Source organism: Phyllostomus hastatus, unplaced genomic scaffold (genome assembly GCF_019186645.2).
Source record: "Phyllostomus hastatus isolate PE091 unplaced genomic scaffold, TTU_PhHast_1.1 phas_contig_283, whole genome shotgun sequence".
In the NCBI taxonomy this organism is placed as follows: domain Eukaryota; kingdom Metazoa; phylum Chordata; class Mammalia; order Chiroptera; family Phyllostomidae; genus Phyllostomus; species Phyllostomus hastatus.
This window is the reverse complement of record NW_025333833.1, coordinates 31,065-47,107: the sequence shown is the minus strand read 5'-3', so window position 1 is coordinate 47,107 and position 16,043 is coordinate 31,065. Positions and strand designations below refer to the sequence as shown.

The 16,043-nt window shown below is 48.8% G+C and overlaps 1 protein-coding gene across 1 annotated transcript; it reads right to left on the bottom strand.

The window, feature by feature from the left end:
- Nucleotides 1–3,322: 3,322 nt before the first annotated feature.
- Nucleotides 3,323–15,562, bottom strand: LOC123818293 (histone-lysine N-methyltransferase PRDM9-like). The gene is made up of 12 exons (XM_045838357.1): nucleotides 15,369–15,562; nucleotides 14,874–15,003; nucleotides 14,474–14,590; nucleotides 13,376–13,422; nucleotides 11,186–11,342; nucleotides 10,466–10,567; nucleotides 9,995–10,266; nucleotides 9,511–9,578; nucleotides 8,189–8,382; nucleotides 5,720–6,319; nucleotides 3,693–3,817; nucleotides 3,323–3,415 (listed from the first exon to the last, which is right to left on the bottom strand). The coding sequence occupies exons 1-12, from the start codon at nucleotides 15,426–15,428 to the stop codon at nucleotides 3,323–3,325; spliced, it is 1,965 nt and encodes a 654-aa protein (XP_045694313.1). The 5' UTR covers nucleotides 15,429–15,562.
- Nucleotides 15,563–16,043: the final 481 nt, after the last annotated feature.

The window sequence follows — 16,043 nt, the reverse complement described above, 5'->3', positions numbered from 1 at the left end:
TGTGTTTAAGAAAAACTCATCAGAACTAATGAGTGTGTGGTCATTTTCATATTGGAGATGGATAAATAGAAGTAATATTTTCAGTACATTACACTGTGGCACATCAAGAGGGTTAAAAAGCCAGTTATATGGAATACAAGATTTGTGGCTTGTGGAAGAAGGTGGTGTGATGGATTGAACATGTCAGAAGTGGTTTGTGAAGTTTCTCATTGGAGATTTCTTGTGTGGAGTCTCCCCACGCGTTGGATGGACAAGTCACAGTCGATAGCCATCCAGTCCAGACGTTCATCAAGGACAGAACCCAGTATGCCATGCGGGAGACAGGCGACGTACTTAAAAAAACCAAATGAAGCGTCAAAAATCATTTCCACCAGTACAGTTACATTAATCACTTTGATGTTTGGGTTCACAGAAGTTAAGGGGGGAGGAGGAGGGATCCCTGCCTGACCACATTTCCACATCAGATTGTCTGCTGATACACAAGGAATATGTTATATTATGAAGACAAACTGTGGAAAGGGGGATGAATCATTGATATTTGACACTAATGGGGATCGGGAGAGATCATGGGCACATGAAGGGAACCACCAGCAGCCACTCCAAAGTGTGGTGTCCACCCAGACAAGGCGATGCTGTGGACATGGTAGGATCACTGGGGAGTAGTGTAGTAGGAGCTCCTCACCAGAAACCAGGTGGTTACTTCTAACAAGTACTGCTCCCCATTCAACCACCGGAACTCACTGCCCCAGGGAAAGAGTCCTGAATTTGTCAGCAGAAGACGTGTAACTGTCCATCAGGAAAAGGTGAGAGAGCACGTTTCTCTTTCTCTTCCAGAGAGCAGATGAGGAGCCCTTGAGGCACCCACCTAGAACAATCCTCTCCATTAAACAACCATCTTCTGGGCAAGGGCAAGAGGCTTGGAATCTATCCGACATCAGGCTGCAGTCGCTTCTTGGAGCCTCCACTTCAAAACAAGGATGGTGGTTGCCAGCCACTGCCAGGTGGGCAAGGGGTGTGTGTGTAAACACCCAGTTCCCTGCACAAGGTGGTCTGAGATTGTGTGAACTATACAAGCAAGGTTGAAACAAAAGTCTCTTTCTGACTTAGCTTCGAGAGCCACACACCATTTTCACAACACAGATCAGCTCGGTTGTGTGAAGGAGGGAGTGTACAAGGGCATGTGCATTTGGGGGGTACCTTGGAGACTTGCAGCTATACTAGGAATGTGCTTTGCTGCTGAAGGGGAGAGGGAACAGACCTCTCTACTCATCTTGAATCACTAAGCCTTCTGGGAGAACTCCAGGGTCTGTCCTGGTGGGGTGTCATGGTGAGCATCACGTGGCAGTCTGTGGGTTCCCCTTCCCACTGAATTCAATGTCAGCCCCTCTGCCACCATTACAGCAGGACTCTGCCCCTCTCCCATGGCCCATGCTGAAAGCCACAGAATATTGAGTTTATGGTGTTCTCTCTGGGCTGTGGTGGTGGGGGAGAAACAGGGAAGGGAAACAAAACCCAAGAAATACACCTTCCTTTAAAAAAGCATAAAAGGAAACAATAGTGGGTATTTATTATTGAAATCCACAGTTTATGTAGACTCTTCTTCACAAGCCTGGCACTGGGAAGACAGAAAGGTCATTGTTCCTGGTCATGGGGGTGGGTGTCCCCCTTTGGTGAACCCACTCCAGCAGGAACAGGGTGGGTCATGCTTAGGTCTCCGTCATGCAGGAGAGGGTATGATGGGGTCCTCACTAACTGCCATCTCTGTGTATTGAATTCAGCTCTGGTTCTAAGAAAAGTGTGACCTCTGGGAGCTGTAAGCACCCTTCCTTATGCTTATGCAGATACAGATGTTTACCCTGTTCTCATCTTGAGTCTCGCTGGACTCCCAACATTGGGCCCACCGGAATTTTGCCCCCTGGGCCATTGTGGACATTATCTGGGAAGGGGTGGCCAGGAATGAACAACATTGTGCATGTCCATTATCCCATCACTCTTGACCTCACAAAAGTTTAAAGATACAGTAGGTACTAATTTCAAGATGGTGTCAGTGGTGTATTAAACCCTGTGGGGCCCAGGTACAAGGAGAGTGCATTACAGAAGCCCCTGTGTTGGGGGCTTCATGAATGCCATTTGCAGACTGGGTGCACCTGTCACAGGAGAAACTCAGTTCTTCTTGCCAATGCAGTAAAGCATTATAGATCAGCAAGTGTATTAGTGTGCAAGCAGGGTTTGTTAGTGATATGTTCTCATGGAAGAGGACAGGTCTTGCTGAGATGGGAGTGAAAGGGAAGAGCTTGGGTGGCAAGAGCACCAGGTCCTTTGTCCTGAGAACTTATATAGTTGGTGGGATGGGGGCAAAGAAGCTACATATTGATTGACAGGTAAAAGTGGTACCAGCTTCCACGGGGGATGAGACTACTCAAACGTAGGTATGTGTGGGGTCAGTAGCCCAAATTCTTATCTGGCTTCAGACCCCATTTGGTCATCTTGTAAAATAGGTATGAGACAGGAGACAGTGAAAGTTAAAGCAGTCACCCAAAGTTATCTATGGGTTCTTTCTGTAAACATTAGGGACCCTTCATGAAACAGATAGTGGACAGAGGCAGTTAGCCAATTTTGTTTTATGGGTCCTTTCCTTGAGTGCTGTGGACCCCCTCCCATCTTCTAGGCTGTGGCATGAATAGTTTCAAAGCCTTTCCTTCCCAGATGGTGGAAATGATACCTAAAATTTCAACATGTTGGCATTGTGTTTCTGGTGATGCTGGATCATCTGGCAATAGAAATGGCCCAGGCTCAGGACTGCTGGGTTAGTGGGTGACACATGTCTTCCTCATCCTCCCTGCCTTGGCTTACCATCTATCCTACCTAACACCAGTGTGGGCAGATGTTGCTCACAGTGTCAGTTCTCAGCAAGGGATGGGTGAGGGTCTTGTTTCACAGGGTATTTTCAGTACCACCTGCCTGTGTTGAGGAGGCTCTGAGTGCACAAGCTCAGAGAGAGGGTGGTAATCTGGAGGAAGGCACATTCCCCACCTCACGCCTCCTCAGGGCAGTTGAGTCTATGTGGGGAAAGCAGTGGGGTTTGCTCAAAATCTGGGTTTAGCTACAGACCCCCACCCTGTCCTTATCTTCCTTTGTCCAGTGCTAAAGACCTGGAAGACATGGGCACTGATGGCTGTTCAGCAGGACTTGTGATCTCAGTGATCCACTTGCCAGATTCTGTCTGTGCTCACTCAACTTTGAATGTCAAACTGAAAGGCTGGAGTTCCCATTTCCAGTGTACAGACTAGGAATCAGGCAGAGAGAAGTTGAGAACCTTGTCTTAGGTCACACAGCTGGAGAAGACAGAGCTGAGACTGACACCCACTATGGACTGATGTGGAATCTGTGTGCTGTGCACCAGGAAATGCTGATCCTGAAGGGGCAGCAAGGAGAGTGAGAAAGACCAGGTGTCCAGACTGAGCCAGGCTCACATCTGTGCACAAGCATACATCCCTCCCTGCCGTTCACCTCTGAGGCTCCGGAGGTTGTAGAACCTAGAAGAGCCAAGACAAGCCAAGGGAGGAGGGTAGGGAGCTGATTAGGAGAAAAGGCCCCACTTCCCAGGAGTCCGGGGAATTCCCTTCTCAGGTGAGTCTGTCTCAAATCCCTCTCTCTGGGCAGTAACCAAAGTAGACTGAGCCCCGACTCACCCATTTGTAGGAGCTGAATTTCTGTGGCTGAGAGTATGAGTTCTTGGTGTCTCTTTCTGAACTCTCTGCTTTCAGTGATGGCGGAATGAGGGACTCGGGCTTCATATTTGTATGGAGACAAAATTCTTTAGCAAAGGCCATCAAAAACCCATGAAAGAGATTGGGGCTGATATCCCCATATTACACATGGAACTGTTTGTCCATCTCATCTCTTATCATGAAACTGGAGGGTTTGTTTAATCAGTTACTTCTGTACTTACAATCTTGGGAAAAGTAAGGGGCCGTAGATTTCCTATGGCTGCTGATATCCAACTTAATGCTAATGACTCATTCAGGCCACGCGCAAACATAGGTCTTCTCCCCTGCGTGTGTCCTCTGGTGTGTGATGAGACCTGACTTCCGTGTAAAGCCTCGCCCACACTCCCTGCAAACATAGGGCTTCTCCCCTGAGTGTGTCCTCTGGTGTCTGATGAGATGTGACTTCTGTGTAAAGCCTCGCCCACACTCCCTGCAAACATAGGGTTTCTCCCCTGAGTGTGTCCTCTGGTGTCTGATGAGATCTAACTTGCATGTAAAGCCTCGCCCACACTCCCTGCAAACATAGGGCTTCTCCCCTGAGTGTGTCCTCTGGTGTGTGATGAGATGTGACTTCTGTATAAAGCCTCGCCCACACTCCCTGCAAACATAGGGCTTCTCTCCAGAGTGTGTCCTCTGGTGTCTGATGAGACCTGACTTCTGTGTAAAGCCTCGCCCACACTCCCTGCAAACATAGGGCTTCTCCCCTGAGTGTGTCCTCTGGTGTGTGATGAGACCTGACTTCTGTGTAAAGCCTCGCCCACACTCCCTGCAAACATAGGGCTTCTCCCCTGAGTGTGTCCTCTGGTGTCTCATGAGATCTGACTTTTGTGTAAAGCCTCGCCCACACTCTCTGCAAACAGAGGGCTTCTCCCCTGAGTGTGTCCTCTGGTGTCTGATAAGATCTGACTTCTGCGTAAAGCCTTGACCACACTCCCTGCAAACATAGGACTTCTCCTCTGAGTGTGTCCTCTGGTGTGTGATGAGATTTGACTTCCGTGTAAAGCCTTGCCCACACTCCCTGCAAACATAGGGCTTCTCCCCTGAGTGTGTCCTCTGGTGTCTGATGAGATGTGACTTGCATGTAAAGCCTCGCCCACATTCCCTACAAATATAGGGCTTCTCCCCTGAGTGTGTCCTCTGGTGTGTGATGAGATTTGACTTGCATGTAAAGCCTCGCTTGCACTTCCTGCAAACATAGGGCTTCTCCCCTGAGTGTGTCCTCTGGTGTGTGATGAGATGTGACTTCCGTGTAGAGCCTTGTCCACACTCTCTGCAAACATAGGGCTTCTCCCCTGAGTGTGTCATCTGGTGTGTGATGAGATCTGACTTCCGTGTAAAGCCTTGCCCACACTCCCTGCAAACATAGGGCTTCTCCCCTGAGTGTATCCTGTGATGTGTGATGAGATGTGACTTCTGTGTAAAGCCTCGCCCACACTCCCTGCAAACATAGGGCTTCTCCCCAGAGTGTGTCCTCTGGTGTCTGATGAGATGTGACTTCTGTGTAAAGCCTCGCCCACACTCCCTGCAAACATAGGGGTTTTCTCCTGAGTGTGTCCTCTGGTGTGTGATGAGACCTGATTTCTGTGTAAAGCCTCGCTTGCACTCCCTGCAAATATAGGGCTTCTCTCCTGAGTGTGTCCTCTGGTGTGTGACGAGAACTGACTTGCATGTAAAGCCTCGCCCACACTCCCTGCAAACATAGGGGTTCTCCCCTGAGTGTGTCCTCTGGTGTCTGATGAGACCTAATTTGCATGTAAAGCCTCGCTTGCACTTCCTGCAAACATAGGGCTTCTCCCCTGAGTGTGTCCTCTGGTGTGTGATCAGATGTGACTTCCGTGTAAAGCCTCGCCCACACTCCCTGCAAACATAGGGCTTCTCCCCTGAGTGTGTCCTCTGGTGTGTGATGAGATGTGACTTCTGTGTAAAGCCTCGCCCACACTCCCAGCAAACATAGGGCTTCTCCCCTGAGTGCGTCCTCTGGTGTGTGATGAGAACTGACTTGCATGTAAAGCCTCGCCCACATTCCCTGCAAACATAGGGCTTCTCCCCAGAGTGTGTCCTCTGGTCTCTAATGAGATGTGACTCATCGTTGAAGCCTTGCCAACACCTTCCATACTTGATCGTTATAATTCTCGACATTCCTACTTTCACAAATAACTTGCCTGTGTCCTCTGGACTCTCCCTCTGGCCTCTACAGGGCTCGTCCTCCATCATTCTCTCATGCTCACTAGAGCTCCTCATTGGTTCTTTGGAAGGTTGGAAAAAGGGTCTTAAGATTTTCCTCTGACTGATCCTTTTAAGCAAAAGTTCGGACCTTTCTTCGACCTCTTGACATTCAGCTTTTTCATTCCAGCTGTGTGTACTACTATGTTGCTGCTGCTGATTCTGATCCTCTGGACAGGGTTCCTTTGCTTGGAGGTGTTTTCTTGCAGATGTTCCCAGGAGAATCTGAGAGGAATGATTGAATTTCACGTGTTGGCTGAGGAATTTCTGACTGGAGAAGGCCAGAGAGCAGGAGGGACATGGGTGGACCTCTGGCTTTGGTTCTGCTGAAAGAGAAAGGTTTGGTCAGGGCAGACATTGATGAGAATGCCTGGGCCATATAACTTGTCTCCTAGTGACACCTGCCCCATGAATCCTTCTTACTGTGGTGACAACAGAAGTTCCATCTCCCACAAAGTGTCCACTTGCCATCTATTTTCCTTTTTATTTTTATGCAGTGCATCTTTTTCAGAAATCCAGAAAGCCCACATCAAGGGTCTTTTCTAATATTGCCCAGACTAGGGATTTTTGAGGAACATCAGAGGCCATCTTACTCCCTGTGTGGATGGAACTGCAATGACCTTTCCCTTCTATAGGTATTTTCTAAGTCATGTGAAAGAGGAAAACCACAGGCCTCGACTAGGAATTCCTTCTGTTTTCCAAAACAGTAAAATAAAATGTCCTTCCTGCCCTTGCTCGTGTGACTCAGTGGATTGAGTGCCAGCCTGCAAGGCAAGGAGTCCAATTTGATTCCCACTCAGGGCATGTGCCTGGGTTGTGGGCCAGGTCTCCAGTAGGGGGCGTGCGAGAGGAAACTACACACAGATGTTTCCCTCTTTCTCCCTCTTTCCCTCTAAAAATAAAAAAATAAATTCTTAAAAATATGTCCTTCCTCAGCTTCACACCAAATATTTATGCTTCATCTCATTCAGTGCTAGCCCATTTCAAATACACTGAGAAGTCCTATTTCAAAAATTTTCTCCAACCACACGTCTTATACACCTGACTTCTGCTCCTCTCTGGCCAATCCACCATGTGCTCTCTCAGTTGCAGTTGAAGTAATTTGTGAGGGGACTCCCCACCGGAGTTTATTTTCTAAAAATTAAAGCATAATCGAACAGAGAACACACTTTCACTCATGAAAGTCCCCATTGTCTCAACTCGGGTCATCAGCACTGCACTTCTGGTCTGCTAAGCATCTATCTGAACTCAGTTCTTACCCTCCATGCTGAGAGGAGGCCTGAGTGACCCTCAGCCACTTCAATGCCTCACCTCTTTTCTCTCCTGCACTACTTGCTCCCTCTGCCTGGGATTCTCTGCCTGTAGGTATTTTTGTAAATGTTATTTCCTGAGCAGCTGCATCTCCCCTCACACTGATCCCTAGGCCCTTGTCCTGGGCCTGGGTTTTCTTTCTTCACTGGTCAGCTCCTCAAGAGCAGTGATTCTGATCCTCATGGTAATCTGTATTTCCAGGTCCCAGGACCCTGTGTGCCACAGAGTAGGATCTCACATAATTCACTGAAGTGACGAATGAATGTGCCCTGCCTGAATGGTGCAGCTCGGCAGGTTGGGTGTTGTCCCAAAACTGAAAGGTTACAAGTTCAATTTCCAGTCACGGCACATGCCAGGGTTGTGGGCCAGTTGGAGGTGTGCCAGAGACAAATGATTAATGTTTCCCTTGTACATTGATTTTTTTTCTACCTCCTTTCTACTCTCTGTAAAAATAAATCAAATCTTTTATAAAAAGATTCATTTAAAAGATTTATTTTAGAAAAGGGGGAAGGGAGGGAGGGTGAGGGAGAGAAACATCAATGTGTGGTTGCCTGTCAACTGCCCCCTACTGGGGACCTGGTGTGAAACCCAGGCATGTGCCACAATTGGGAATCAAACTGGTGACCCTTTGGTTCACAGGCTGGCACTCCATCCACTGAGCTACGCCAGCCAGGGGCAATGTATGAAATATTTTTAAAATAAAAAAATATAAAAATTTTGCCTAAGAGCCAAAGGCATATGAATGAATTGTGAATTTTTTAAGCATCTGATTAGAAACTTTACTGACTTTAGAGTGGATTTTACTCTACTTAAGAGTTGGATCATGAACATTTCTATGGAGATTTATCTCTTTTCTTGCTGTTTTGAAGAACAGTGGTACCCACCTCTCTCGGCTTCGAGCTGTCTCTTCCACTTGCTGCCCCACTTGCTGCCCAGCTCCTGGCCATATTCAATCCCGAACCAGACCAGTAGCTCACAGCCCGACCTGATGACCCGGCAGGTTCGGTAGAAAATCTGCCTTTGGTATTGAAAGGCCACCAGGTTCTGCTCTTCATCATCCCGGGCACAGTTCACATACCTGGGATTGAGGCAGAGGAAGGGAAAGAAAACCACAGTGATAAGTTCCCACTATCTGTCATGTTCATGTCCAGCTCTTCACTGATTCTTAAGGCCCTCAGGCTCTGGTGTTGCCCATTGCCCCTAATGCTCTTGGGGAAGCTTCTGTTCAGTGTGGGAGCATCTGTCAACATGTCATGTAAACTCCTGTCTCCAAGTCCTGTTTGCAGTGCTAATCCTGCCTAATACCACTTTCTAAAACCGAGTTCTAAATCTAACCTCCACCCTGACTGGCCATGACATCCAGTGATCTCTGGCTTCTCCAAACTGTAAATCAACTTGTCTCACAGCACAGAACCTGGTGCTTGATCTAGGGCTCTGCCTCTACATTAGTTCACTAATTATTCAGTACTCAGCCCACATCTATTTTCTCTTGATAGGCCTTTTCCCAACCCCCCTACACCTTTTTTAGGGTACCATTTACTTGCCTGCCCAAGGTCACCATAGAAAATTGCAGGTCTTTTTGTCCTAGTTAAAATAAAACAGAACAATAGTAGTTGATTCACATTCTGTTATCCCTGATAAAAGAGAGCCCCTCTCAGGAAAGGGGCCCATGACCATTCTTCTGCAGGCCTCAGAGCCCAGCTCTAGTTAGAAGTGAGCCTGGAATGGTGTGCTGCCCTCACAGGTTTAGGCCTTCCTTGGTTTGTGCTATCTTGACACTGTGTATTTCTTGGAAATGATAGTTAAATGTTTCTAAAAGCAATTGTTTTATGTCTCTCATGAGAAGTCCTCCATAAGGACATGGGTTGGGTGATCTATTTAAGTTATGTATTCCTTCACATAAACTGGAATATAGTGTCTAATTAACGTTCATTTGATAAAGTGTAATCCAGTGTCCCTGGTGAATCTAGGCTCTTCAAGGACCTTTCCAGTTCCCATATTGTGTCTAGCAGAGAGGTTTATATTTTGAGGATATATGTCATATTTTTTTCTTAAATGTCCCCTGATATAAAAGAACACTGTGTGGAGAAAAAGAGGAAAAAAGGATTAAGGGAGACCACTGAGGGAGGCATCATGACAGGGAAAGATACATGGGCTTGTGGGGGATGAGAGTCCCCTCTGGCACTCAGAGACCTGCTGACCTCACCTCATCCAGTTGGCCCAGGACCTGTCCTTTCCATCCACATACTCATAGCAGTTTCTCCCTTTGGCGATCTGTGTTTCAGAAAAGAAGTTAAAGACCTTTTATTTTTTTGGTGGGGAGGTAATAGTCAGAAGAATTCCTTTACTCTATTGTCATCAAAGCTCTTCCAGCGTGCATGGGGATTCAACTGCCAGTTGTCACCACATGATATTTTTCTTACTCATCATCTACACATCTGAGTCTACCTGTCCAGTCAGAGCAGGAGCCCCACAAGGGAGGAGCCAGTCCGTTGTGTCTGCACCACTTTGCTCCTGCTTACCGTCTGATCCTTAAACAGGAGCTCTGTGTTCATGTAAAGTCCAGTCAGTACACAGAGCTAACCACATTATCCCCTCCATGACTAGAACCTAGGTGAGGTGAGGTTCCTCCAAGCCTCAGTAGGAATGTGGGAAGCCAGAGGGCAGTGGTAGAGGTAAATAGTTCTCACCAGCCAGGAGTATCTGCTCTTGGCTGCCTCTCCATCTTCTGTGATGTGTCCTTCATAAGGGCCAAAGTGCAGACCCTCAGGCAAATCAGCTGCCTCATTCCACACTCCAAGCCCAGCCTCAGGGATGCCCGATGGCCTGATTCTCAACCCAGGGGGCAGGGTGAGGGCTGAGTGGTGGGGATGCCCCTTGTCCACTGCACTGTCCTTTACAAATGTAGGGGGTCCATGCACAGCACAGCTGTCGATGAAGAAGTTCTGACACTTCTCACAATCTGGAGGCGAGAGCAACAGGGGTTAGGGAAGGTATAATGCATGTTCCTGGACACAAAGAGCTTCAGAGGGGGTCCTGCACTGACATCATTGAGACTCAATCCTGTACTCCAGGTCACTAGAGGAAGGGAATGATTTGGGAACCACAGGACTAGATGAAGTTATTGTATCATAACATGTTCCTTAGTGAGGGTCACTTACAAAGGTAGTCATCATCCTGGGGCCCAGTGACCTCTTGGTACCCACAGTCCTTTCTTTCTAGTAGGCTGTACATCTTCATGTCAATCTCTGTTCTCCTGAGTTCTAAGTTGGAGAAGGACAGGTGAGCAAGGTTGGTGGGGTCTGGAGTGTTAGTTCCCATTTTGTCAGATAACACACAATCTCCTCCCATCAAATTATTAAGCGTCCTTTTTCACACTCTGGTATTTTACTCCATTAACTATTGGTTCAGAAGAGTAAGACTCCACACTAACTACAGATGAATGATTGAATTTTAGTTTCTAGATCTTCCTATTACCAGGTTTACTTGCCACCCTTTAATCATTCATAACATATTTATTGAGTGCACTTTATATGTTAGGCATTGAGGAAAGGCCTGGACACACAACATCAATAAAGTGTGGTTGCTATTATCACAGATGGATTTATTGCACAAGTTGCATGTGTCACTTGTTTTAAATTTAATGTAATGTTTTTAAACAATGTATGAGTGATGTTTCCTTATCTTCACTTTACATATTAGCATTCAGGAGCTCAGAGAATGTATAGGATTTGCCCAAAGGTGCAGTGGTAACTTCAGCCTCAGCTTAGCCCAGCTTAAGTACAGGCCTACCCAAAGTCCGCCCCACATACCTAGGCCATACTTATCCGCCCTTCTATAGGACTTAGGGGAACTAAAGTTTCCAAATTATTTTCTCTTACCCGATTTTCGTCTAGTGTGCTTTTCAAAGGGACATGCTTCTCCAGGAGGGGACACTGGTTTCTGCGCATGTTCTGAGTCACTTGCAGTCATCAAATTTGCTGTTCCTGACAATTCCTTCAAACTAGATTCATTGCTTAATGGCACCTGGGGTGTTGCCTTCAGTGTAAGAGTCACATATTAAAAGATAACATATTTAATTTTTTAGGCTTATGATACATTTTACATACATGTCTTTAAAACTTCAACCCTTTGAAATACCTAGGGAGTATGAATATCAGAGGGGATAGGGCCAATGTGGGTAATGAATCCAAGATTAGAACTCATGCCTAATGGCTTTTTTCTTTCTACTGTCTCTCTAATATTGAGAGTGAGGGATATGAAGAAGAGAATAAAGAAATCGTTGGCAGAAACATATCTAGACAATAAATAAAATGGTGATAGAATCTGCAATATTTCTTAGAAATAATATTTGTACTTAGATTAGCTGGTTCCCACCAATTGTTTGAAAAAGGCAGTATCAGTACCTAGTTGTCTTCAGTTTCATGATCTATAACATACTAATTTTCAATGTTACAGTGAATGTGCAATTAAATAATGCTCACCAAAGTATTCTGTGAATTGTGTAATACAGTATGAATGTGAGATTACAGTCCTGATATCAATTTACCCCTCAGCTCTCTCCATATTTCAGTCTCATAGAAATTACCTTCAACATTCATTGATCATCTTCTAGTTTAATTTGTAATTGTGAAATCATTCATTCAGCAAACGTTCAGGGGCCCTCTCAGGAGCCCTGATCTGGGCCTGTGTCTTCTGAGAAGACTCAGGTATGGACCAGCATCTCAAAGAGTTCACAACACAGAGGTAGGCGGGCTGAACAAATGCTTCTAAACAGGATGAGAGTGGCCTCATTGGCACTCAGAGAAAGAAGCTGTTACTTCACCCTATAAGAAAGGGCATTTGAAATCAGTTCCAGACAGATGAGTTTCTGTTGAAGAGTGTGTAACCTATATGAAGTCCTTAAGTCATTTTAGTATTTGTTGTTTCTCAATCAGCAAATGTGAAGCTCCTCAGGGGTGAGAGATGCTTTTATTGATTAGAGTGGGAGGCTGTGATCCTGGACATTTTACATTCTTCTTCATCTGGGACCATCCACTGTGCAAACTGCCTGCACATTGCATGCTTTCCTTAGTCGGAGGGTCTTAGTGCATCTCTTACTTCAGCACAGCAGAGAAGAACTTCAACTGAAATATCAGTCAGATGAATGATGTAATGACATATGGGTAAGACAATGTAAACTTGAGAAAACTATGAAAGTTTATTTTTCTAGTTTTTAAAAAAGATTTTGTTTATTTTCTTGAGAGACAGGAAGGGAGGGAGAAAGAGGGAGTGAAACATTGATGTGAGAGAGAAACATTGATCAGTCACTTCTCACAAATACCCCCAGCCAGGAACCTGGCCCACAACCCAGGCATGCACCCTGATCAGGAATCAAACTGTCAATCTTTCCCTGTGCAGGATGACACCCAACTGAGTCACGGTGTCCAGGATGAAACCATGAAAGTTTTAATGAGTTTGTAGGTGGTTTAGATAAGCAACTATGGGTTGGATTGCACTACCACTGATACTGAGATCTTAGACATATAGTCAAACATTTCTATATCTCTGAAAGCTCACTTCCCTCATCATAAATGGAGACAATTATAGTACATACCTCATCAGATTGTTGTAATGTTTGAGTTTATTCACATAGAATTGTTAGAGTCTGAAACACTGTGAGAATGAAACAACTGGTAGTTACTATTGCTGCTGTAGTTGTTAACCATTAAGATGATGATGAGTCCTGGCTGGTGTGACTCAGTGGACTGAGCATTGGCCTGCAGACTGAAAGGTCACCAGTTCCATTCCCGGTCAGGGCACATGTCTAGAGTGTGGACCAGCTCACCCACTTGGGGGCATGTAAGAGGCAACCTATTCATATTTCTCTCCCTCACTTTCTCCCTCCATCCCCCTCTCTAAAAATAGATAAATAAAATCTGAAAGAAAGGATAATAATGTTGGACAGTATGTGGAAGAGACCAGGAAAGGAAGGTGGCAGTCCCTAGGATGCTTTCTGCATTTTCCTACTCTTACCTGCATTTCTATCCATGAGGAAAATTTTGTTGTCAACAGGATTTGGAAATACTCACCTTCTGGTGTTTACTCTGTTCCCTTCTGAAGGCCACCCAGGGTTTCACTGAAAGATGATGAGAAATCAGTGTTTTGGTGGGTAAATATTTCCAAAATCTGGTGATTCTTACTAGGGACACAAATCTGAATGAGAGCAGTCCAAGAACAATCCCAGGATGAGTGGAAAGTGCTTCTGATGTATCATTAAGGCCTCGGCTTCTATTGGGGCCATCCACTAATTTCATTAGAATGTTTAAAAAAAATAGGCAAAGTGTCATCTACGCTTCACCTTATGTTCATAAAGCATCTATTACATTTATTAAAGAATAAATTGGCCTCTCCTGACAAAAATGTAATACAAGTAACTGCACAGAAACTCCACATCTTCAACATAACCCTTTCTCCGTCCTGTTTTCTTCATTCAAACTGGCCTTGTCCTGGCTGAGGGCACCTTGACCACCCGGCCTCCTTTCTCTGGTATCCTCCCCGCACTGGGCACATACTGGCCACCCACGCCCTTCCTCAGTCATTCGACTGTGGGTCAGCACCCACAGTGTGTCGACCCCAGAAACAGAATCCCAGTGAAGTTGAAGATCACATCTTGACTTCAGCCGTGTTTCAACCCCAGACCCACGAAAGTGGACCGACCCCACCCTCCAAACACTCACGATACTGGACGGAACATGAGGCCGACATCAGGAAACCACACGGTGGTCAACCCCTCCCGACCCTGGCCCTCCCCCACTCCCGTCATCACAACGGTTAACACTGCTCCCCGTCCGTCTCCATGCGGGCCACCGCGCGGCCAGGTGTGGGGACCCTCCTCACCGGCCAGACCCGCCTCCCTCTCTTGCGATGACGACTCTTCTGAATTAGTTATTTCTCGCTCACTTTATGTTCTTACACATTCACTGCTTACTAATGTGTCTATAAATATAGACGATTACGTTGCCCACGTGAAAGTTGACGGGAACAGCCCCTCACTGTGCGACACACTGTTGTGCCTCTTGCTCGTTCGCTGCACCAGCAAACCTGTTCCCTGGTGACGTCCTGAGATGCAGCCCGACCCACACCAGGTCCGAGTCGGGAGGGCAGCGCTGGCTCCTCCCGCCGCTCACCTTGCTGCCTCGGGGCCCATTCTTCATCGGAGTCCTCAGGGTCGTCCTCCTCCTGCAGCTCGGTGGCCCGCCTGCCTGCGGCGGTGACACAGGAAAGCGAGTCGTGGGCCCAGAGACCTGGAAAGAGACAAAACCTTTGTCCCGAAGCAGAGAGCGTGGGGGAGGGACAAGCCCAGGAAGCCCATGGGGCTGGCTCAGATGGGACGGGAGAGTCTGCAGCGAGTTGCCGTGAGCCCCGCACCCTCGTCAGCGCCGCCCGCTCTGACTGAAGGAGCAGACTCCCTGCGACCCCTGTCCGTGCGGGAGGGAGCTGCAGGCGGACGGAGCCCCCTGAGCCGGGGCCAGCCCAGCGCCTGCCGCGTCTCCAGGCCCCTGGGCCCAGCGCCTGCGCACTGGCTACCTGGGCTGCTGAGCGCGTCCGAGTTCCTCTTCACGTTCACGTCCCGGTACCCGCCTTTCTCCCCGTCTCCCACCTCTGCCCACTGCTCCCTGGAGAAGTGGAGGGCAGCGTCTTCCAAAGCTGCTTCCGCCTGGAGGGGAGAGTGGACACACCAGTAACTCGGTGATGCGAGTGAGAACACGCGGGGGGCCTTCCCTGCGGGGCCCCTCCCCGTGCAGGAAGCAGGCGGGGCCTCGACGGTCCTTGTGCCGCAGGCGCGGAGCCCCCGTCTCAGTGGAGACCCGGTCCCGGAGCGCCGCTCCTCGGGGGTGTGTCCCGGGGCCCTGCTCGCACGCTGGGCCTTCTCCCACTTCCCTGACCGGCCCTGCCCCGCGGAGTCCCTCCTCTCCCACCAGCGCTCCGCACGCGCACAGCGAGGGTCACCCCGAGGGCCCTGTGTCTGCGGAGCTCTGTCCCCACGCTCCTCGCCGACTCCTCGCCGACCCGTCAGCTCACCTGAGGCGTCCGCCCCGCTCCTCCCTCAGGGCGCTCCTGCGGATCTCCGTCGGGGTTCATGGTGTCCGAGCCCCGAGTCCGAAGCGCCTGCGGGAGGAGAAGGCGCTGAGAGGACCGAACGCCCTTCTCCGGGTGGCAGGGCGCCCGGAGAGGGGGCCGCGGGGCCCTGCGGGAGGAGGGGCTGGGTGGGCGGGGCCGCCCGCAGACCCGCCCGCGGAAGGTGGGGAGGCGCCCTAATTCCCGGCTTTCCCACGGCCCTAACCCTAACCCTAACCCTAACCCTCAGCGCAGGTTTCGCAGACCACCACCCGGGGCGTTTGAGGGGTCCGGTGGCCTCGGCGACAACGCGCTTTTCCCAGGGAAGGGCCCGGAGGCGCCCCGGGGTCCGGAGAAGCCCGCACGAGGCGCAGGCGCAGTGTCCGGCAGGCACTCCGCTGTCTCTCGGGCTGAGAGGTTCGGGTCCCTCAGGACTCGATCTGCGTCTTCCGGGCGGAGGACACTCAGCGCCCCTCGGGGAGAGGGTCAGACCGCCGCGGCTGAGGGGGGTTGGGGCGTCTCACGAGGGGCTTCCGGGTCCCCTCCACTGAGTCAGTTTCCAGGCCGACGGCATTCGGGGTCTGAGTTTGGGGAGGTTTGGTCTTCCCGGGCGGGTGAGCTGCAGGAAAGGCGCCCCGA